Source organism: Eptesicus fuscus, chromosome 2, assembly GCF_027574615.1.
Source record: "Eptesicus fuscus isolate TK198812 chromosome 2, DD_ASM_mEF_20220401, whole genome shotgun sequence".
In the NCBI taxonomy this organism is placed as follows: Eukaryota; Metazoa; Chordata; class Mammalia; order Chiroptera; family Vespertilionidae; genus Eptesicus; species Eptesicus fuscus.
In genome coordinates, this window is record NC_072474.1 from 37,780,642 (window position 1) to 37,802,492 (window position 21,851).

General features: G+C 56.0%; 1 protein-coding gene across 1 annotated transcript in view; it reads left to right on the top strand.

The window, feature by feature from the left end:
• The window catches only part of ADARB2 (adenosine deaminase RNA specific B2 (inactive)), a 151,607-nt gene that overhangs the window by 98,940 nt on the left and 30,816 nt on the right, over positions 1 to 21,851 (top strand). The window contains exons 5-7 of the mRNA XM_028158691.2: positions 1,076 to 1,244; positions 6,875 to 7,026; positions 16,005 to 16,173. Coding sequence (XP_028014492.2) covers positions 1,076 to 1,244; positions 6,875 to 7,026; positions 16,005 to 16,173 — 490 coding nt within the window. The remainder of the gene's footprint in view (positions 1 to 1,075; positions 1,245 to 6,874; positions 7,027 to 16,004; positions 16,174 to 21,851) is intronic.

Consider the following 21,851-nt stretch of genomic DNA (forward strand, 5'->3'; position numbering starts at 1 on the left):
GGGTGAAGGGGAAGCGGTTCCTGTTTCCAGCAGCTCTACTTTCCCCAGAACCCAAAGAGGAGACGCGGACCAGCCCCAGGAGAGGCGGGGCCAGGTCTCCAATCCTTGTCTGTTGAGAAGTTATGCCGCAGGTGCACCAGACATCTGCATGCTGGAGAACCTCAGGAAATAGTTATAAATGTTCATTTCCATTACTCTGAATACCTGCCTGAATGAAGCTGGGCTCTGTAAAACGAGTTCTCTGTCAAAATGGCTGCTCACTGGCTAGTCCTCCACAGTGCCACTTGGTAAGCATTTCAGTTAGAATGTGGCTCCCTCTGGGGTGAGGTACCGTGGACAAATGTCTTTCCAGTCCATCCAGGGAGCCACTGCCATAGGGCCGGGCCCTGTGGAAAGGGGAGCAGCTGCGTTTTGAGCTCCTTCTAAGTGTGCTGGCTGGTCCTTGGGGAAGATTCCACGAGGGGGTGGTTGTATTCTGTTTCCACTTCTCTTAAAGCAGCGTAGCTCGTGGCTGCTGCTTTGTGACCGAGACGTAGGGAGGCAAATGTCCAGTTGCTTCCTGAGGTCTCCATGCGGCCAGAACTCAGCAGAGAGGGGTCAGCAGTGACCAACCCAGCCCGCATCTGGGCGGTTTTCAGGGCCTCAGAAACGGAGACCGAGGAAGGAGGGACCTGGACAGACAGGAAGCGACACTGTGCAGCTCTGGTCCATCTGCCCGGCGGTCTCACCACACACGTGGTGGGCCAGCCCCTGACACACCAAGAGAGAGACTTCGGCTCAGTCCGCCCTCTTCTCCTCCGTCCTGCCTCCTCCGCGCTCTGCTCACTCCAGTTGCCCCAGGCAATCCATCTAATTACATGGACTTGCCCCGGCAGGTTTGGTGCTCCTGGCCTGCGCTGTCTGCGGTCTAGTACAGTGAACGTGGAGGCTCGCCGCTTAGAGATCTCAAAGCCACGGGCGGCGGGCCCCTGGGTGGGCTGAGGTGGGGGGGGGGGGGGCGTGGGCGGGGGAAGCAGAGTCACCCCGTGGAGCAGGCAGCGCTCCGTGTTCTGACTGACGCCTTCTCTGCCCCCAGGCCTGGATGTCCGGCAAGCTCAGGTTGTCGTCCTGTCCTCAGGGACCAAGTGCATCAGCGGCGAGTACATCAGTGACCAGGGCCTGGTGGTCAACGACTGCCACGCGGAGACTGTGGCCCGGAGGGCACTGCTCCACTTCCTGTACGCGCAGCTGGAGCTGCACCTCAGGTGAGCGCCGGTCCCAGGGGCGTGTGCGCTGGGGGTGAGCTCGGGCTGGTGGCCAAGGCCAGCTCCGGTGTTAGTCCCTGTACCCAGGCATGGTGGATGGCTGCCCCTACTGCACACGTTTTACCCGATGGGTGGCGTCCTTCAAGCACCAGCAATGTTGCCGTACAGAATAGTCAAACGTTGAAATTGCAGACACCTCCCCCGGGATTCTCGGGCCTCCTTCCAGGAAACCCCTGCTTGCCCGTGAGTGACCGTGACTGTAGCAGACAATCTGCAAGGTGCACATCCCCCCACACACATGCCTTGTCACCGATGACATTTTCTATTAAAACGTTCAGGGTGTCTTAGCTCAGGCTGCACCACAGCTTGGGGCCTTAGTCACTGATGCTCAGAAGGAGGCTGGTCGTCCAGGGTCAAGATGCCAGCAGCCCCGTGTCTGCTGTCTATAAACCCTCTTCCTGGCTTATAGACAGTGTCTTCTCACTGAGTCGCACATGGAGGGGTGAGGAAGCTCTCTGGGTCTCCTTTATAAGGGCACTGATCCCATTATGGCTAAGGCCCCACCTTCATGAACTATTCGCCTCCCAGAGGCCCACCTCCTAGTGTCAGCAAACGAGTTTGGGGGACACACACGTTCAGTGCATGGCAGAAGGTCTCTAGACGACAGCACAGCACACTGCTGTCAAGGCACAGGCAGCTGGTGCAATGCTCTCTTCATGGGAGCGGAGTGCGTGCAGGGTCAAGGGCACTGTTCAGAAAGAGGGTGAGGGCCACGGTCACCCCATTGCTCCCCATGCTGCCGACTGTCATTCGGGTGACTCACCCTCTGAACTCCACACACAAGGAGACGGCGGGAACTGCGGGCTGTCAGGAGGGGTGCAGAGGCAGCCCCCAGGGGGCAGCCCCAGTGGGTTTAAGGGAAGGCAATACTCTTCCCACCACTAGCTCCCAGTTGCTCATCTCAGAACTAGCCTTGCATTTTACAAAGAAAGAAAACCTCACAGAAAAGCCGTCTCTGGGAGATGGCGCTGTCCCTCCTGGAAGCAGAGGGGTGGCGAGGGAGCTGAGGGAGGGCACTGTGCTTGTTACCCAGAGCAACGCCCCGCTCCCTGGCCCACTGCGTCCCAGACGTGCCCGTGACGGACACACCAGCTCCATTTTGACCAAGTCGTGCCCACTTCAGAGGGGGCCACTTTCAGTACGTCCAGGACTTTCACCCGCAACCTGCAGCACAGCTAGGGTTTGCACCTCCCTCTGCCGTGTCTGTCTCCTATTCTGACAATTTCTCAGCCAAGGACACTTCTTCAGAGCGAGGATTTCTTCTGCAAGACTAGCTGCTTCCCCTCCAACGCCGGGCTGTGAGACAACCTGCCCTTCAGCTTCCCTTCCCCAGGTCTCATCCCATCCCAGGCCACGGGGCTCAAACGCCACCAGACAAGCCCAGGCCAACTTCCCATGTCCCCGCCAGCAGCTCTGAGTGCACCTAAAACATCAGCCAGGTTCAACTCCAGCCCTCTCCTGCACCCCACAGCCCCAGAGTGCCCCACCTCCCAGACCTTGTGCCCGGGCGCCACGACGACGGAAGTGGCCGGTGGTGGGCCTTAGATGCTGTCTCCTGCCTGCTGCTCCCCTGAGCATGGCTTCAGGGAGCTGTTCTAAAAGCAGGTTCTGTCCAGACCCTGAGGAGGGTGCTCCCAAGTTGGGATGCCCCGTGTACTGGGCAGCCTGCTGGGGCCGCCAAGATGCCCTGCACTAGCATCTCCACAAAACAGAGGAGGAGAACTGCAGGTGCACATGAGCCTGTGCCCAGCTGTTTGGTCACCGGGACTTCATGGCTGTGTCTTTGTCAGAAATGCTTCTTCCTGCCTCTCCAGCTGTTCTGCATCCTTTGAGACGGCATTTCTCCAAGCCACGGATTCGGGGCGCCAGGGGACAGGTGTGCAGCAGCCGCACGGGGCAGGAAGGGCCAGAGGCACGCCGGGCTGGCCCAGGGAAGCGATGCCTGACCCGGGGCGGTGAGCTGCAGCCCTACCGTGGAAGTGGCCGGAGCTGAACATGGGGGACAGAGCTGCAAATCTCTCCAAACGTGGGGAAGGGCTTCTCCTAAATCTCCAAGAGCTCCAGCAGGAATATTCCTAACTTTTCTGTGTCATCAAAGGCACAGGGCCCACACGGACCTTGGGCGGGCTGCGTGCTGGCACCGAGCCACTGGCTGGCAGGGGTTCAGCCCCACCCCACCCCTGGGGGGAGGGTTAAGCAAAGGTTGAAGAAAGCCAACGGAAGGCAGCGAGTCACAAACAGCCACCCAGCAGGCCAGGGGTGGTGTTCGGGGAGAGTGAGGGGGGCCTGGCCATGGAAGGAGCAGAGAGGCAAGGAAGCACAGGCTGGTGGGGAGCCTCCAGGGCTTCCTGGGGAGAGAATGTCTGTGCTGCTGCCTGTGTGAGCTCAGATCCCGCAGAACAGAATCCATCACCAATGGGGCAGGACGTGTGAAAGCAGCCGGAGCAGCAGGAGCAGGGTTGCTGCTGACAGTGGGCAGGACGCAGGGAGGCTGTGCCGGTGACAGTGGGCAGGAAGCAGGGAGGCTGTGCCGGTGACAGTGGGCAGGAAGCGGGGAGGCTGTGCCGGTGACAGTGGGCAGGAAGCGGGGAGGCTGTGCCCGTGACAGTGGGCAGGAAGCGGGGAGGCTGTGCCGGTGAAGCGGGGAGGCTGTGCCGGTGACAGTGGGCAGGAAGCAGGGAGGCTGTGCCGGTGACAGTGGGCAGGAAGCTAGGAGGCTGTGCCCGTGACAGTGGGCAGGAAGCGGGGAGGCTGTGCCCGTGACAGTGGGCAGGAAGGAAGGAGGCTGTGCCCGTGACAGTGGGCAGGAAGGAAGGAGGCTGTGCCCGTGACAGTGGGCAGGAAGGAAGGAGGCTGTGCCGGTGACAGTGGGCAGGAAGGAAGGAGGCTGTGCCGGTGACAGTGGGCAGGAAGCAGGGAGGCTGTGCCCGTGACAGTGGGCAGGAAGCAGGGAGGCTGTGCCCGTGACAGCGGGCAGGAAGCAAGGAGGCTGTGCCGGTGACAGTGGGCAGGAAGCAAGGAGGCTGTGCCCGTGACAGTGGGCAGGAAGGAAGGAGGCTGTGCCCGTGACAGTGGGCAGGAAGCGGGGAGGCTGTGCCCGTGACAGTGGGCAGGAAGCGGGGAGGCTGTGCCGGTGACAGTGGGCAGGAAGCAAGGAGGCTGTGCCCGTGACAGTGGGCAGGAAGCGGGGAGGCTGTGCCCGTGACAGCGGGCAGGAAGCAGGGAGGCTGTGCCCGTGACAGTGGGCAGGAAGGAAGGAGGCTGTGCCGGTGACAGTGGGCAGGAAGCGGGGAGGCTGTGCCGGTGACAGTGGGCAGGAAGCGGGGAGGCTGTGCTGCTGACAGTGGGCAGGAAGCAGGGTGCCTATACCAGTGAGAGTGGGGTCTGGGGAGGGAGCAGCCAGGCCAGCTCAGCACCCAGTGTGGCCTCAGCACCTCGGGGAGCCAGGGGTGTGATGACTGTGGGAGACATCCAGGGCAGAGGGCGTGCCCTCAAAGGCTGCAGGCCCTCGGTACCGGAGCACCCCCTGGCCGTGGCTGGACGCAGAGCAAGCGGGTCCGTGCACTGGGTTCCTCACTGGCTGGCAGCCGAGCTCTGCCTCCTTCAAAGTTCCCTTCTCCTGTGAATACAGAAACGTGGTGCCCATGGAGGCCATGCAAAACCCACCGTGCCCGCAAGACAGTGAATCCGCAGGCTCACACACATACCCCAGAGCCGGGCTGACAGTGAATCCGCAGGCTCACACACATACCCCAGAGCCGGGCTGACAGTGAATCCGCAGGCTCACACACATACCCCAGAGCCGGGCTGACAGTGAATCCGCAGGCTCACACACATACCCACCAGAGCCGGGCTGACAGTGAATCCGCAGGCTCACACGCATACCCACCAGAGCCGGGCTGACAGTGAATCCGCAGGCTCACACGCATACCCACCAGAGCTGGGCTGACAGTGAATCCTCAGGCTCACACACATACCCACCAGAGCCGGGCTGACAGTGAATCCGCAGGCTCACACGCATACCCACCAGAGCTGGGCTGACAGTGAATCCTCAGGCTCACACACATACCCACCAGAGCCGGGCTGACAGTGAATCCGCAGGCTCACACGCATACCCACCAGAGCCGGGCTGACAGTGAATCCGCAGGCTCACACGCATACCCCAGAGCTGGGCTGACAGTGAATCCACAGGCTCACACGCATACCCACCATGGCCGGGCTGACAGTGAATCCGCAGGCTCACACACATACCCACCAGAGCCGGGCTGACAGTGAATCCGCAGGCTCACACACATACCCCAGAGCCGGGCTGACAGTGAATCCGCAGGCTCACACACATACCCCAGAGCCGGGCTGACAGTGAATCCGCAGGCTCACACACATACCCACCAGAGCCGGGCTGACAGTGAATCCGCAGGCTCACACGCATACCCACCAGGGCCGGGCTGACAGTGAATCCGCAGGCTCACACGCATACCCACCAGAGCCGGGCTGACAGTGAATCCACAGGCTCACACACATACCCCAGAGCCGGGCTGACAGTGAATCCGCAGGCTCACACACATACCCCAGAGCCGGACTGACAGTGAATCCGCAGGCTCACACGCATACCCACCAGAGCCGGGCTGACAGTGAATCCGCAGGCTCACACACATACCCCAGAGCCGGGCTGACAGTGAATCCGCAGGCTCACACGCATACCCACCAGGGCCGGCATGACAGTGAATCCGCAGGCTCACACGCATACCCACCAGAGCCGGGCTGACAGTGAATCCGCAGGCTCACACACATACCCCAGAGCCGGGCTGACAGTGAATCCGCAGGCTCACACACATACCCACCAGGGCCGGGCTGACAGTGAATCCGCAGGCTCACACGCATACCCACCAGAGCCGGCTGACAGTGAATCCGCAGGCTCACACGCATACCCCAGAGCCGGGCTGACAGTGAATCCGCAGGCTCACACACATACCCACCAGGGCCAGCAAGACAGTGAATCCGCAGGCTCACACGCATACCCACCAGGGCCGGGCTGACAGTGAATCCGCAGGCTCACACACATACCCCAGAGCCGGGCTGACAGTGAATCCGCAGGCTCACACACATACCCACCAGGGCCGGGCTGACAGTGAATCCACAGGCTCACACACATACCCACCAGGGCCGGGCTGACAGTGAATCCGCAGGCTCACACACATACCCACCAGAGCCGGGCTGACAGTGAATCCACAGGCTCACACACATACCCACCAGAGCCGGGCTGACAGTGAATCCGCAGGCTCACACGCATACCCACCAGAGCCGGGCTGACAGTGAATCCACAGGCTCACACACATACCCACCAGGGCCGGGCTTGGGGAAAGATCAGCCTGGATGTGAATGTTGGGGGAGGCAGACAGGACGGGTTTCCGCTGTGTGTGCCTTCACTTGGTTTCCCCTACTCTAGAAGTTTCCACGCAGGGGTGAAGAGGAAAAAACGGGGGAATAATAACAAAATGGGACAAAAGCACCCCCAATCAGGACGTGTCCATCTGGCCCACAGTCGTGACTCGGCCTCTTTCTGCCCCCAGCAAGCGGCGAGAGGACTGGGAGCGCTCCATATTCGTGCGGCTGAAGGACGGCGGCTACCGGCTGAGGGACAACACCCTGTTCCACCTGTACGTGAGCACGTCCCCCTGCGGAGACGCGCGCCTCCACTCGCCCTACGAAATCACCAAGGACCGTAAGCAACGGCGTTTTTACCTTTTGCACCAGCCCATGCTCTCCTGGGTCGGGGACTCGGCCCCAGGCTATCTGTGCCCAGACCCCGCGTGTGTGGTGTGGCCGGGCCCTGAGACGCTGGACACAGGTGGTGTCTGCCGTCCTGTGTAGCCATCCCTCTCAAAGATCAGTCTGAGAGCCCCGGTCACGGGAGAGGAGTGACGTGAAATCTAAAGTTAGCTCTTCCATTGCATGGGTCCCCACTCCATCTCAATCGGTCAGAAACTCCCTGTCCCAAGTGGAGGACAGGATGAAAGAGGACGGGGACTGGGATTTCACGGAGTGGCAGCACACTCAAGCTGCTTTGTTTGCCTTCTTTGCATCTTTGGGAGAATAAAACTCAGTTTTTTAGCAATACTTAATGCCAGGCAGCAAAGACACCTCCCCAGGGTAGCGGGCATCACCCACAGAGTTCGTGCTGACCCCCTCACAAGACCTGCCCTCTGGGGGCTTCTCAGAGCAGATGCCCACAGGCCCACTCACCTCCACCACCACGGCGGGAGCCGTGTTCCAGAGCGGAGGACATAGCGGGGTCTGAGGGTCAGTGTCTCCATGTGTAATAAAAAGTGTGCAGCTAAGAAAGTCTATGACTGATAGTATGTGTGTACATATTGTGCACACACACCACACACATGCACATGCATGCACTCCCTCCCAGAAACTGCATGAGGCAACTCTCCTGACGTAGGCCATCCATTAAATGTATGTGCGCGATGAGGGATCCGCTCCTAATGAATGGTGGAGGCTGAGGGGCAACACTCTGTTCCACCTGTAGGTGAACGGACCTTCATGACCTCATCTGAACCAAATTACCTCCCCAAGACCCCTCCTCCTAATACCATCTCACTGGGGGTTAGGGCTTCAACATGAGGCCCGGAGGAGCACAAACATTGGGTCCATACAACACCCCCATGGAAAGTAAGTGGAAGAGCCAAGACTAATGAGAAGCAAGAGAGAGTAATCCACTAAGTCCCCGGGACCTTTCCAGGTGCTTCCCCGGCATGCGAGGTTGGCGTGGGCCTGCGCCCCGCGGTGAATGCGGCCCTACCTCTGAGGAAAGAGTTCCACCGGCCACAGCCCGCTGGAGTCACACCGGGGTTCCTTCACTCCCACACCAGCTCAGAAAGAGAAAGAGGAAAAAATAACACAAAGTCGTTCATTTTTCTTGAGAGGTTCATCAGACCAGGTCTGCAGGACCCCAGCACCCCCACCCCCCACACACACACACACACACACACACACACACAAAACACTGTGAAATGTGGTCCATTTCGCTACTGGAATTATCTTTCCATTTTCACTTGAAAGGTTTGGCATCATGAAGACCCAGGCAAGGGCCCTCAGGGTCTGGGGGGAGGCCCTGCAGACATGTGGGACTGGCCCTATCATCCAGCCTCCTCCCAGCGGGAGCTCCCGTCCCGCTGAGCCCGCTGGTCCCCGCAGAGGGGCAGTTCTAGCTCATTGGGCTCCCGCCTCTGCACTTCGGGCACCTGCTGCGGCCTCCCCAGCCCTTGACTCCAACTTGCAAAGCCGGGGGTTTAGAAAAACAAAACAGATATGTCTCGGATGCACCCTGGGGTTTGCTTCCAGACACAGGCGTCTTTTATTTCATGGTGCTTTTTAGAAGTGGCAGGTGCTGCTGAGGGGTGGGGAATAAAGTATTTCCTCACATTTTGTCTGCAGATGTGCCAGGCAAAAGTGAGGTGCAGCACTCGAGTTATTGAGGCTGGCGTTTCTCCCAGTGCATCCTACTGGGGACACTGAGGAGGGGCCCCTGGCCAGCTTGTCCTGCAGACCATCTGCCAAGAGTCCTACCACCATCATCATCCCCATCATCATGATCACCATCCTCAGCTTCACCATCATCATCACCACCATCACCTTCCCTCACCCGTTCAGTAAGGGCAGGGAACCCATATTCCTGCTTGGAAGGGCAGGACCTCATGGGAAGTTTCTAAACATGCAGGTTCCTGCCACCTGCGCTTTCCCCAAGATTCTGGTACATTTGGTGTGGTGGGGCCCCAGGGTCTGTACTTTCAACATTCCCCCGGGGCTTCTGGGGATAAGGATCACCCATGTGTTGAGCCACCAGATTGGAAACCCCTAACCTGCCCCCTGCCCCAATTGGGCATGTATCTCCTGCTGGTGTCCTGGGAAGGTCTGCATGCTCAGCGCGTCTGCTGGGGTCTCTGCGAAGGCCAGGCAGACGTGGCAGCAGCAAAGCTTTTACCGGTGGGGCCAGAGCAGCTCCTGCCACAGGCTCTGCCTACGTAGGTCTTGATCAGACCCTCTCAGAGTGACTAGCGGGAGGAGGCCAGACCCCACGAGGATGATTCTGCTTCCTGAGCGGCTCTGGGAGACCTGGGCTGGACCCAAGGCAGTGCTGACGAGACCCTGAGCTGATCAGGGTGATGCTGGGCACTTCCCTGTGGCTAAGCTATTGTAGGACAACTACTGTCCTCCCTCTAGCTCACCAATATTCTTAATTCAAAGTTCTCTCCCTTGGCATGTTCTTTTTTAAATTTTTTTAATAAATCTTTATTGTTCAGATTATTACAGTTGTTCCTCTTTTTTTCCCCCATAGCTCCCCTCCACCAGGTTCCCACCCCACCCTCTGCCCTTACCCCCACCACTGTCCTCATCCATAGGTGTACGATTTTTGTCCAGTCTCTTCCCGCACTCCCCCACACCCCTTTCCCCCTGAGAATTGTCAGTCCACTCCCTTTCTATGCCCCTGATTCTATTATATTCACCAGTTTATTCTGTTCATCAGATTTTTTATTCACTTGATTTTTAGATTCACTTGTTGATTGATATGTATTTGTTGTTCATAATTTTTATCTTTACCTTTTTCTTCTTCCTCTTCTTAAAGAATACCTTTCAGCATTTCATATAATACTGGTTTGTCGGTGATGAACTCCTTTAGCTTTTTCTTATCTGTGAAGCTCTTTATCTGACCTTCAATTCTGAATGATAGCTTTGCTGGGTAGAGTAATCTTGGTTGTAGGTTCTTGCTATTCATCCACACACTCTCCTTTCATCCCCTCACTCACTCACTTTGAATATTTCTTGCCACTCCCGTCTGGCCTGCATAGTTTCTGCTGACAATCGTATGGGTGCTCCCTTGTAGGTAACTAACTGTTTTTCTCTTGCTGTTTTTAATATTCTCTCTTTGTCTTTTGCTCTTGGCATTTTAATTATGATGTGTCTTGGTGTGGTCCTCTTTGGATTCCTTTTGTTTGGGGTTCTCTGCATTTCCTGGACTTGTAAGTCTATTTCTTTCACCAGGTGGGGGAAGTTTTCTGTCATTATTTCTTCAAATAGGTTTTCAGTATCTTGCTCTCTCTCTTCTTCTGACACCCCCATAATTCGGATGTTGGTACACTTGAAGTTGTCCCAGAGGCTCCTTACACTATGTTTATATTTTTGGATTCTTTTTGCTTTTTGCTTTTCCGGTTGGGTGTTTTTTGCTTCTTTGTATTTCAAATCTTTGACTTGATTCTTGCGATCCTCTAGTCTGCTGTTGGATCTCTGTATATTATTTTTAATTTCAGTCAGTGTATACTTAATTTCTAGTTAGTCCTTTTTCATATCCTCGAGGGTCTCACTAAATTTATCGGCCTTTTCTAGAAAATTCTTGAAAAACCTTATAACCATGGTTTTGAACTCTATATCCAGTCATTTGCTTTCCTCCATTTCTTTCATTTGTGACCTGTTTCTTTGTCTCCACATTTTGGCTGCTTCCCTGAGTTGATAGAGTGGCTTTTGTGTGCTAGGTATCCTATAGGGCCCAGTGGCTCAGCCTCCCCAGTTACCTGAGGTGGACACTCTTGGTGCACCCCTTTGTGGGCTGTGTGCATAGTCTTGTTGTAGTTAAGCCTTGATTGTTGTTGGTATCACTGGGAGGAATTGACCTCCAGGCCAATTGGCTGTGAGGATCAGCTGTGTCTACTATGGGAGAACTTCTGTGCTGGAGACACCCTTATGAAGCAAGACTTGCTTCAGTGGGGCTTTGGTGCTCACTGAGTCTGCCCCCTGAGTGCACCCCTTATGGATCTGAGGAGTTGTAATCTGGATGGTCCTACTCTGACCCCTGGGTACACTGGCTCTTGGATCTCCAAGGAGGTGCTAATTTAGCCTCTGCCTGAGGCCACCCAGCAGGAGCTATGGAGAGATCTGCAGATTCTTCTTCTTTGTTTGGGTTTTGGAGGTACCCAGATGAGGCCCAGCTGTGAAGCAATGCAAGCTGCTGTGGGGCCTTGGGCCTTCTTTTGGATGTTCTGGGTCTCACTGACTCAGCTGCAATTTGTTAGGTAAGTTTAGATTTCAAAGGACCAGGCCATTCATATGCAAAAGCCTCTGCACACAGCTTGGCTGGGGCGGGGTCTTAGGTTGGAGCAAACAGCAATGGCTTCCTGTCAGCCCTGCCCTAAGAGGCCCCGGGTCTCAGTGTCCCTTGGTAATCACTGCAAGCACCTCTGAGAGAAAGCCACCCTCGAGTTCTGCCTGCTGCCAGAAAGTCCAGTTTCTCCCCGTATGAGTCTGGGTCCCCAGAGTCTCACCTGGAACTGGAGTTCAGAGCAGTTGGGAGCTTTTGTCTCCCTCCGACTTGAAAAAGCCAGCCGCGTACTCAGTTGCCAGCCCTCTCCGCGCGCGCCTCAGTACCTTTGCACTTTACTTCCGCAGCTCCTCTGAGTCTCAGTGTGCTTTTCTCTTTCCTTCTAGCTGTAAAATTTCCACTCAGCCAGCTTTCCTGTGGTTCTGGATGATGTCTGTTTTGTCTTTTAATTGTAGTTTTGAAGTTGTTGTGCAAGGCAGCAGTTCAGGTGTTTACCTATGCCGCCATCTTGATTTCTCCTCCGGCATGTTCTTAAATAGCCTGACAAATTCCATTCTGACTGCATGTTCCCAAGAATTTAATAGCTTAGTGCAATTCTCCAACCTGTTTCACACAAGATGCCACAAGAAAGAGCACAGTTGTGTCATATCTTACACTCGTGTGCTAAGTGCCTCCTATGTCCTATTCCATGTATTGTACATTAGGGCAGTACAAGAGACAAGCCCAAATCCCATAGGAAGTCAGGGAACCTAAGATGTACTTCCTGAAGTCTCTGTCTTCAGGTTTGCCTGCTGAGTTACAGAAACACGCCCTACGTGTCTGTGCATCGTAGGATTAATGAATGTAAATGGCCTCATTATTCACTATCCTCACACACTGTCTTCATCAAGTAAGACAAAGGACACTCATGTGATCACATGACAAATACTGTGACATTATTAAAATAAATTCTAGATTGCTTCACGGGTATACTTTCTAGGTTATGCCTTTTGAAGATGACTTGAAACTTAAAAGTTTATTTGGTGTTTAAAAGCATGTTTTCTTTCTTTCCTATACCTGTTTTCCCATGTCCAGCTCTCTTTCTCTCCCTTATTGCCTCACAGCAACCAGGTGTCACTTTTTAGCTAGACCTTGGCTCCTAGGTGGACTTCTTCAACTGCAATTTATCTCCCCCTCTCATTGATTCTCTCCTAAAAATAAAATATTCACCTAATAGTTTCCTAAAGCGTATTACCACCCTCACCCTGTCATGACATCAGTCTCCAAAGGTAAGGGTTTAGATTAATAAATACCATAATGAAGAGTCTGGTGACTTGGACAATTAGAATTAGACTAGAATGTACTCATGGATTTGGGAGTGTATATGTGTGCACAGCAGGCAGGATTTTCACGTTTCGCATCTCTGCTGTAGGGTGCACCGCAAACTCACTACAGGTTGTTGAAGTTCCATTCCCTGCAGTTTCTGGTTCACTTGGCATTTTGTTCTGCTTGAAGTAGCATCTCGACTCTCTCCTGCCTCTCACCATTAGGCACGAGAGAGCCAGAGGAAAGGGCTCTGTAAGATCATCAACACTCAGAGCCCAGGGACTGATCATGCTCATCGGGAAGCTGGTAGAGAAGGCAGCCTGAGAGTTAGCACCTTCAAAATAAACACTTCTCAGGAGCCTCTCCTGCACCTGACTCTTGAGGAAACATTAATGTGCCCAAAACATTGGGCTAGCTCCTGAAACCAGCTGTTAACAGGCCTCCCTGTTGCTATAGCATTATTGACTGTAGGGTCTATTTCATGGGAAGTTAGTTGTGCCAAAGAAGGAATAAAATTTGAGAAAACCCTACAATATAATAGGCGCTTTCAAGATATGGAATATGGCACAGTAGTGGAAGCATTAAAAGAATGTTATGAATACTATAATTCCCAGAAAGAGAGGGACAGCAAGTATGATATTCCCTGAGAAAACATCCCCCACATGGAAGAGGCAAGGTACTAACATGTGGTAAACTGTGGAAACTGTTAGGTATGCTCATCCCCTACTCTCCCAAGGCTGCCGGCCATAAGAAGTGATGTGATATTGCCCTAACCGGTTTGGCTCAGTGGATAGAGCGTTGGCCTTCGGACTCAAGGGTCCCAGGTTCGATTCCAGTCAAGGGCATGTACCTTGGTTGCGGGCACATCCCCAGTAGGGGGTGTGCAGGAGGCAGCTGATTGATGTTTCTCTCTCATCGATGTTTCTAACTCTCTCTCCCTCTCCCTTCCTCTCTGCAAAAAATCAATTAAAAATATATATTTAAAATAATAATAATAAAAATAAATAAATAAATAAATAAGTGATGTGATATAAAGACCCCACCTGGACAGTGTAAAAAGTTAGGTCAAACCAAAGAGGGCATCATGTGTTTTTGATTGATATGAACCATCCTATGTTCAATTTATCATTATCACTCTCATCATCTTTGTCATGATCAACATCACCACCATGATCACCATCACCATCATCATCATCACCATCATTACTATCATCCTCGTCATCATCACCATCATCAGCTTCACCATCACCATTGTCATCACCATTACCACCATCACCATCATTACTGTCATCAGCATTGTCACCATCATCACCATCATCGTCACTGTCATGATTCATGGTGCCACTTAAAGCGGCAATGAAGGGGGAGGGCTGGGTGTTCCTTGGCTGTGCCCACCCAGGCTCAGCCTCTGACCTTGGTTCTTCCTTCTGTGGATGACTCACGGACCAGTCCAAACTGGATCTCATCAAGTACTCACTTGGTAGCAGGATCACAAAGCAATCTGAAACCTCTTGAACATTTACTTTCTCTGAGAATTATGGCAATCTTTCTTCCCACAAGATGGTCTTAGGGTACGACGGGTATGTAGTAAAATAACTTTAGCTCTTAGAAATGAGAAAACATACTGGAAGTTACTTTGAAATCTGTAAGAGAATGTACCTGCATAAACATACATGTTATTTATTATTTGATGTCTTTGGTAAGGGTACATAAAAGAGAAATCCCATCTCCATAACTTCTAAAACAAAAATTGAAGCTTTTTAAAGAAAGCGTCTAGAATCCATCCATGTCATCATATATAAAGTAAATGTAGAAATCACTGTACTATTTTGTAAATAATGTGTATGCAAAGAAGTTAACTATTTCCAAATTACAGTATAATCTACACTTAATATACAGAACTTTTTTAAAGAAAGAAAATATAAATATAATCATCCCCTCGTTCATGCTAGTTCTCCAGATAACTATGGGTGGGGGCACATTGTGCACACGCATTTGTGTGTGTGTGTGTGTGTGTGTGTGTGTGTGTGTGTGTGTGTAATGCTGGTGGTCTTGATCCAGCAACTAGAAGGGTTCAGCAATTTGGAGAAGGTGCTGTGCATAAATTAAATAAGAGTCCAGAGATGAAACATAATTGTGAAAGGCATTATAGGGAGTCAGAGAAGACTTAGCTAAAGGAACTAAGTTCTCCTCATCTCAGGACCCCTTGCTTTTTACTAACACAATTTGTCCTAAGGCGAGGTGGAGATATACACATCAAAGGGTAGGGTTAGGTACAGAATCCATTGTCAGGTTGGTGAATTGTCTACAGCTGTCCAGGTGTTTGGCCTGTAGGAGGCAATAACATGTAGATTAAGATGACCTGAGCTGTCTGGCAGCAAGCAATCATCCTTTTCAGGTTTGGGGAAATGCCTTTAGCCATTCCCAGATGATTCAACCCTGCTGACATGCTGGAATTGGCTTCTGGCATGTGTGTAGAGGGTTCTGGAAAGGAAAGGAGAAATAACGCAGAGCACAGGCATTAGGGACCCACAGGGACCCATCCCTAGGCTCTGTCACCTCATTCCTGGGCACAGCAGACCCCTGCCTCACACAGCCCAGCCCTTCAGTAACAGCCGGCACTATGTCCTATCTCATGTCATCCCCACAGCCTAGGAGGCAGGCACCAGTATTATCCCAACTTTAATATGAAATCACTGTGTCACCGTGGTTTTAAGCAACACTCCCAATTCCATGCAGCTAGGAAACGATAGGGCCAAGATTAAAATCCTTCTCAGGGAGGGCAGACCACAGCCCTCAGACCAATCCCGCCCACCTTCTTTTCTGTGTGGCTTATGAACTAAGCATGGTTTCATATGTTCAGATAGTTGAAAGGGTGACAAGAATAATACTTCATGACATGTGAAAATGACGGAACTCAAACCTCAGTGTGAGTAGTGAGCGGGAACACACCCCTGGCTGTGCTGGCCTGGCTGCTGCTCCGTGCCTGGGGCAGAGCTGAGCGGCTGTGACCAAATGGCAGCAGCACCTCAGACACCCACTGTCCGCCTTTTCCCGGCAGGGGGCCGAGCCGCTCCAGGGGTGGTGCCCTGGGGCCCAGCTCTTCACCACATCACTGAGGGAGAGAAGAACTTCCTCCTGCCCTGGCGCCGACTTGTGCTTCCCTGTCCTAACACATCGGCAGTGGCACTTGATATTTTTCTGAGGGCAGACCTCCCCCTCCCTCCAAGCTGGGAGCCTGTGTCTCTGGGCACACAGGGTGCCAGCCACCTCTCACGCCACCTCTTATCTCCTAGTGACCAGCAGCAAACACATCGTCAGGAAGTTCCGCGGGCACCTGCGCACGAAGATTGAGTCCGGGGAGGGGACCGTGCCGGTCCGGGGCCCCGGCTCCGTGCAGACCTGGGACGGCATCCTGCTGGGTGAGCAGCTCATCACCATGTCCTGCACAGACAAGATCGCCAGGTAACCGCCCCTCCCCCTCCGGCAGCCCGAGCGAGCGACAGCGGGCACAGGGAGCGCCCGGGTGAGGGCCTGTCCCTCCCTCACAGACCACTCTCCGAGTTCCACGTGTTCCCGGAGAGGGTGCCCTGAGCGGGTATAGGCCTGGCAAGTCCAAGCTGCCGCTGCAAACACGCACAAAAACACACAGGGCAGGTGCGGGTCCCCGTCTGACGGGCTGGGCACCACCAGGCTCACGGGATGATGGGGAGGCAAAGTGGGCCCTCCACTCAGCCCGCCTGTGCTCAGCACACCTGGTCGCACCTTGCCTCACACACACTCACACAAACACACACACACTCACACAGCCCTCCTGGGACACCCTGTCCCCCACAGTGTGGGGAATGCCCTCTGAGGTTCTGACCTTCCCTGAAACCTGACAAATGTGTGAAAAACTCGGGCACCTGTGCTGTCGGCTGGGAGGCCCCCACCCATGAGGTGGTCTTTTAGAGGCTCTCCGGGGATTCAGCCCAGCCAGCAGGGGGAGAGGGACTTGCAGGCGTGTGGTCGCAGGAGACACTCTGTGGTCACCGTGAACAGACTCCCAGGAGTGGACACCCCCCTGGAGCACTTCTGTGACTGGGCGTGGAAAACAGGCCCCGCCCCCTGGGCAAGTCAGCCGCCCCCCTCCCCCCTGTGGTGATAACAGGGAGGTGATGCTGAAAAACCTGTGTTAAGAGTGAATCAGAACTTCTTTGGGAAACCTGGAGGGATTCGCTATTCAGTAATCTATCAACCAAGTGAAAACAGTGCAGTCTCATCAAACGTGGTCCCACTTCCAGCCACATTGCCCCCGGGATGCTCCACGTGGGAAGTCCTGGGGTCAAACCTCAGCAGATGGGAAGGCTGCTCTCACGTTTAGGGAGAGTGAGGTGGGGGAGGGATGCCAGGGCAGCGTCTCAAACCCCCCACCCACGGGAGGACTGGGGGTAGGGTGAGGGGGCCGGGTGCCCACAGCTCCCAGGCCACGGGCACTGTCCCAAGCGTGTTCCCAGCACGGGGACCCCCACGAGCTGGGATTGTCTGTCCTTTTTTTACTCAAAGAGTATTGTACGCAGGCCTGGCACGTCCCTCTGCTCCGGAAACGTGTGCTAAGGGTTGAATGAGTTCTTTACCTGTGATAACTGAAATTATTCATCCAATGGCCACCTTTCTCCTAGACACCAGAGAGCAGAGCAGTCAGGGGCGGCAGCAAGGGTGAGGGTCCCTCCGTGGACTCAGGGGCAGGGCAGCTCCGGGGTGGGCGGCAAGAGCCACAGGTGCTGCAGACCCTGCCGAGGCCCCGCCGTCTCAGGGCCTCCCTCCCCGCTCTCATCACAGCTCCGCCCTGAGGACAGGGGATCCGAATTCTCACTGGAATTGCCAAACGGCTGCAGGAGAGACAGGGCCATTTGCTTCCCAGGTTGAGAGCATCGAGCCCAGCAGAGGCGACAGGAGGGCCTAATGGCAATAAGCCAAAGCACTGACTCTGCATCTTTGGGAACAGCCGCTGTCCTCAGCCAGCTCGTCTTTCAGAGCAAGATGTGTTCCTACTGTGTGATAGTTTCACCTGCTCAAGAGGCCGGAAAAGGGAGCCCTTTTCACCAGAACCGAAATTCTCTTGGTCACATGGGATCCTATCTAAATTAACTCCCTAGAAAAACGAAGTGAACTAATGCTGTAAAATTGAAAGTTCATTGTCTCTGGGATCTTAAACGTCACTAGACAGCAAATTAAACGCGTCTACAGAACCCACGTTGCATTTGTTGTCACGGGTCTGCCGGTGGTGATGTAGCTGCTCAGAGTCAGGTTCTGCTCTTTCTAATAAAACCTGCTGGGAAGACAAAGTCCACAGTGCGCCCTCCGGAGTGCTCAGACAGTGCCCCGGTGAGAAAGACTAGCGTGCCGTTGAGGAAGAGTTCAGGTGTGCGGACCTGGTGGCCTCCGGGCTCTGGGCCGCTGGGGACAGCCCTCCCTGAATGGATCCGGGAATCCACCCACAGTGCCCGGTGGATTTGAGCTCAGTGGGGAGTCTCTCACGCACCTAGTTCTGGCCCCCAAATCTGGTGGCGACGCACCGAGAGCCACCGTGAGGTGGGGAGGACCTAGAGGAGGGGCTGCCCCAAGTTCCTCCCCCGTCACGTGGTCCCCGAGAGCCCACCCCTTCCCACTGCTTCCTTGTCATTTGTTTTCTCCCTCACCCTTTCCTTTCCCCTTTCTCTGTCGTTCCTTCTCTCTGTCCATCTGTCTTTCTGGGTGTCTCTGTCTGTCTCTCTATTCTCTATCTCTGTCTCTGACTCTCTCTGTTTCTGCATCTGTCTGTCTCTGTTGATCTCTCTCTATCTCTCTGTCTCTGCTGCCTATTTCTGTCTCTCTCTCTCTCTCTCTCTCTCTCTCTCTCTCTCTCTGTCTCTCTCTCTCCCATCCATCTCTGCCCTGGACACGCTGCCACCTCTGCCTCTTCTCACACTTCACGCTCACACGGCCGGCCTCCCACCAGCCCACCCCCCACCCAGGACCTTGCCCTGCAGGCTCCATCTCCAATGCTGACACGCCAGGAATTCCTTGTACTGTTGGCTCCTGCGTGTGGCGGCTCCTGTGACTGAAGGGGCTCTGTGCACCACAGTGAGGTGCACGTGTGGCTCCTCAATGGCACTTGTTGGTGATGACGAGGAGGAGGGGTGATGACGAGGAGGAAGGGTGATGAGGAGGAGGAGGGGTGGTGATGAGGAGGAGGAGGGGTGATGAGGAGGAGGAGGGGTGATGAGGAGGAGGAGGGGTGGTGACGAGGAGGAGGGGTGGTGAGGAGGAGGAGGGGTGATGAGGAGGAGGAGGGGTGATGACGAGGAGGAGGGGTGATGAGGAGGAGGAGGGGTGGTGAGGAGGAGGAGGGGTGATGATGAGGAGGAGGAGGGGTGGGGAGGAGGAGGAGGGGTGAGGAGGAGGAGGAGGGGTGGTGAGGAGGAGGAGGGGTGGTGAGGAGGAGGAGGAGGGGTGATGAGGAGGAGGAGGGGTGATGAGGAGGAGGAGGGGTGATGACGAGGAGGAGGGGTGATGAGGAGGAGGAGGGGTGATGAGGAGGAGGAGGGGTGTTGAGGAGGAGGTGGGGTGAGGAGGAGGAGGAGGGGTGATGAGGAGGAGGAGGGGTGATGACGAGGAGGAGGGGTGATGAGGAGGAGGAGGAGGGGTGATGAGGAGGAGGAGGGATGATGAGGAGAAGGAGGGATGATGAGGAGGAGGAGGGGTGATGAGGAGGAGGAGGGGTGGTGAGGAGGAGGAGGGGTGATGAGGAGGAGGAGGGGGGGTGAGGAGGAGGAGGGGTGGTGAGGAGGAGGAGGGGTGATGAGGAGGAGGAGGAGGGGTGATGAGGAGGAGGAGGGATGATGAGGAGAAGGAGGGATGATGATGAGGAGGAGGGGTGGTGAGGAGGAGGAGGGGTGGTGAGGAGGAGGAGGGGTGGTGAGGAGGAGGAGGGGTGGTGAGGAGGAGGAGGAGGGGTGGTGAGGAGGAGGAGGGGTGAGGAGGAGGAGGAGGGGTGGTGAGGAGGAGGAGGGGTGAGGAGGAGGAGGGGGTGGTGAGGAGGAGGAGGGGTGATGACGAGGAGGAGGGGTGATGAGGAGGAGGAGGAGGGGTGATGAGGAGGAGGAGGAGGGGTGAGGAGGAGGAGGGGTGATGACGAGGAGGAGGGGTGATGACGAGGAGGAGGGGTGGTGAGGAGGAGGAGGGGTGGTGAGGAGGAGGAGGGGTGATGACGAGGAGGAGGGGTGGTGAGGAGGAGGAGGGGTGGTGAGGAGGAGGAGGAGGGGTGATGAGGAGGAGGGGTGGTGAGGAGGAGGAGGGGTGAGGAGGAGGAGGAGGGGTGATGAGGAGGAGGAGGAGGGGTGAGGAGGAGGAGGAGGGGTGGTGAGGAGGAGGAGGGGTGATGAGGAGGAGGAGGGGTGGTGAGGAGGAGGAGGGGTGGTGAGGAGGAGGAGGGGTGATGACGAGGAGGGGTGGTGAGGAGGAGGAGGAGGGGTGAGGAGGAGGAGGAGGGGTGGTGAGGAGGAGGAGGGGTGATGATGAGGAGGAGGGGTGGTGAGGAGGAGGAGGGGTGAGGAGGAGGAGGAGGGGTGGTGAGGAGGAGGAGGGGTGATGAGGAGGAGGAGGAGGGGTGGTGAGGAGGAGGAGGGGTGGTGAGGAGGAGGAGGGGTGGTGACGAGGAGGAGGGGTGGTGAGGAGGAGGAGGGGTGATGATGAGGAGGAGGGGTGATGAGGAGGAGGAGGGGTGATGACGAGGAGGAGGGGTGGTGAGGAGGAGGAGGGGTGAGGAGGAGGAGGAGGGGTGATGAGGAGGAGGAGGAGGGGTGAGGAGGAGGAGGAGGGGTGGTGAGGAGGAGGAGGGGTGATGAGGAGGAGGAGGGGTGGTGAGGAGGAGGAGGGGTGGTGAGGAGGAGGAGGGGTGAGGAGGAGGAGGGGTGGTGAGGAGGAGGAGGGGTGATGAGGAGGAGGAGGAGGGGTGATGATGAGGAGGAGGGGTGGTGAGGAGGAGGAGGAGGGGTGGTGAGGAGGAGGAGGGGTGATGAGGAGGAGGAGGAGGGGTGGTGAGGAGGAGGAGGGGTGGTGACGAGGAGGAGGGGTGGTGAGGAGGAGGAGGGGTGGTGAGGAGGAGGAGGAGGGGTGGTGAGGAGGAGGAGGGGTGGTGAGGAGGAGGAGGGGTGATGAGGAGGAGGAGGAGGGGTGGTGAGGAGGAGGAGGGGTGGTGACGAGGAGGAGGGGTGGTGAGGAGGAGGAGGGGTGGTGAGGAGGAGGAGGAGGGGTGAGGAGGAGGAGGGGTGGTGAGGAGGAGGAGGGGTGATGAGGAGGAGGAGGGGTGATGAGGAGGAGGAGGGGTGATGAGGAGGAGGAGGGGTGGTGAGGAGGAGGAGGGGTGGTGAGGAGGAGGAGGGGTGGTGAGGAGGAGGAGGAGGGGTGGTGAGGAGGAGGAGGGGTGATGAGGAGGAGGAGGGGTGGTGAGGAGGAGGAGGGGTGGTGAGGAGGAGGAGGGGTGGTGAGGAGGAGGAGGAGGGGTGGTGAGGAGGAGGAGGGGTGGTGACGAGGAGGAGGGGTGGTGAGGAGGAGGAGGGGTGGTGAGGAGGAGGAGGAGGGGTGGTGAGGAGGAGGAGGGGTGGTGAGGAGGAGGAGGGGTGATGAGGAGGAGGAGGAGGGGTGGTGAGGAGGAGGAGGGGTGGTGACGAGGAGGAGGGGTGGTGAGGAGGAGGAGGGGTGGTGAGGAGGAGGAGGAGGGGTGGTGAGGAGGAGGAGGGGTGGTGAGGAGGAGGAGGGGTGATGAGGAGGAGGAGGAGGGGTGGTGAGGAGGAGGAGGGGTGGTGACGAGGAGGAGGGGTGGTGAGGAGGAGGAGGGGTGGTGAGGAGGAGGAGGAGGGGTGAGGAGGAGGAGGAGGGGTGAGAGGAGGAGGAGGAGGGGTGAGGAGGAGGAGGAGGGGTGGTGAGGAGGAGGAGGGGTGATGAGGAGGAGGAGGGGTGGTGAGGAGGAGGAGGGGTGGTGAGGAGGAGGAGGAGGGGTGAGGAGGAGGAGGAGGGGTGGTGAGGAGGAGGAGGGGTGATGATGAGGAGGAGGGGTGGTGAGGAGGAGGAGGGGTGAGAAGGAGGAGGAGGAGGGGTGGTGAGGAGGAGGAGGGGTGGTG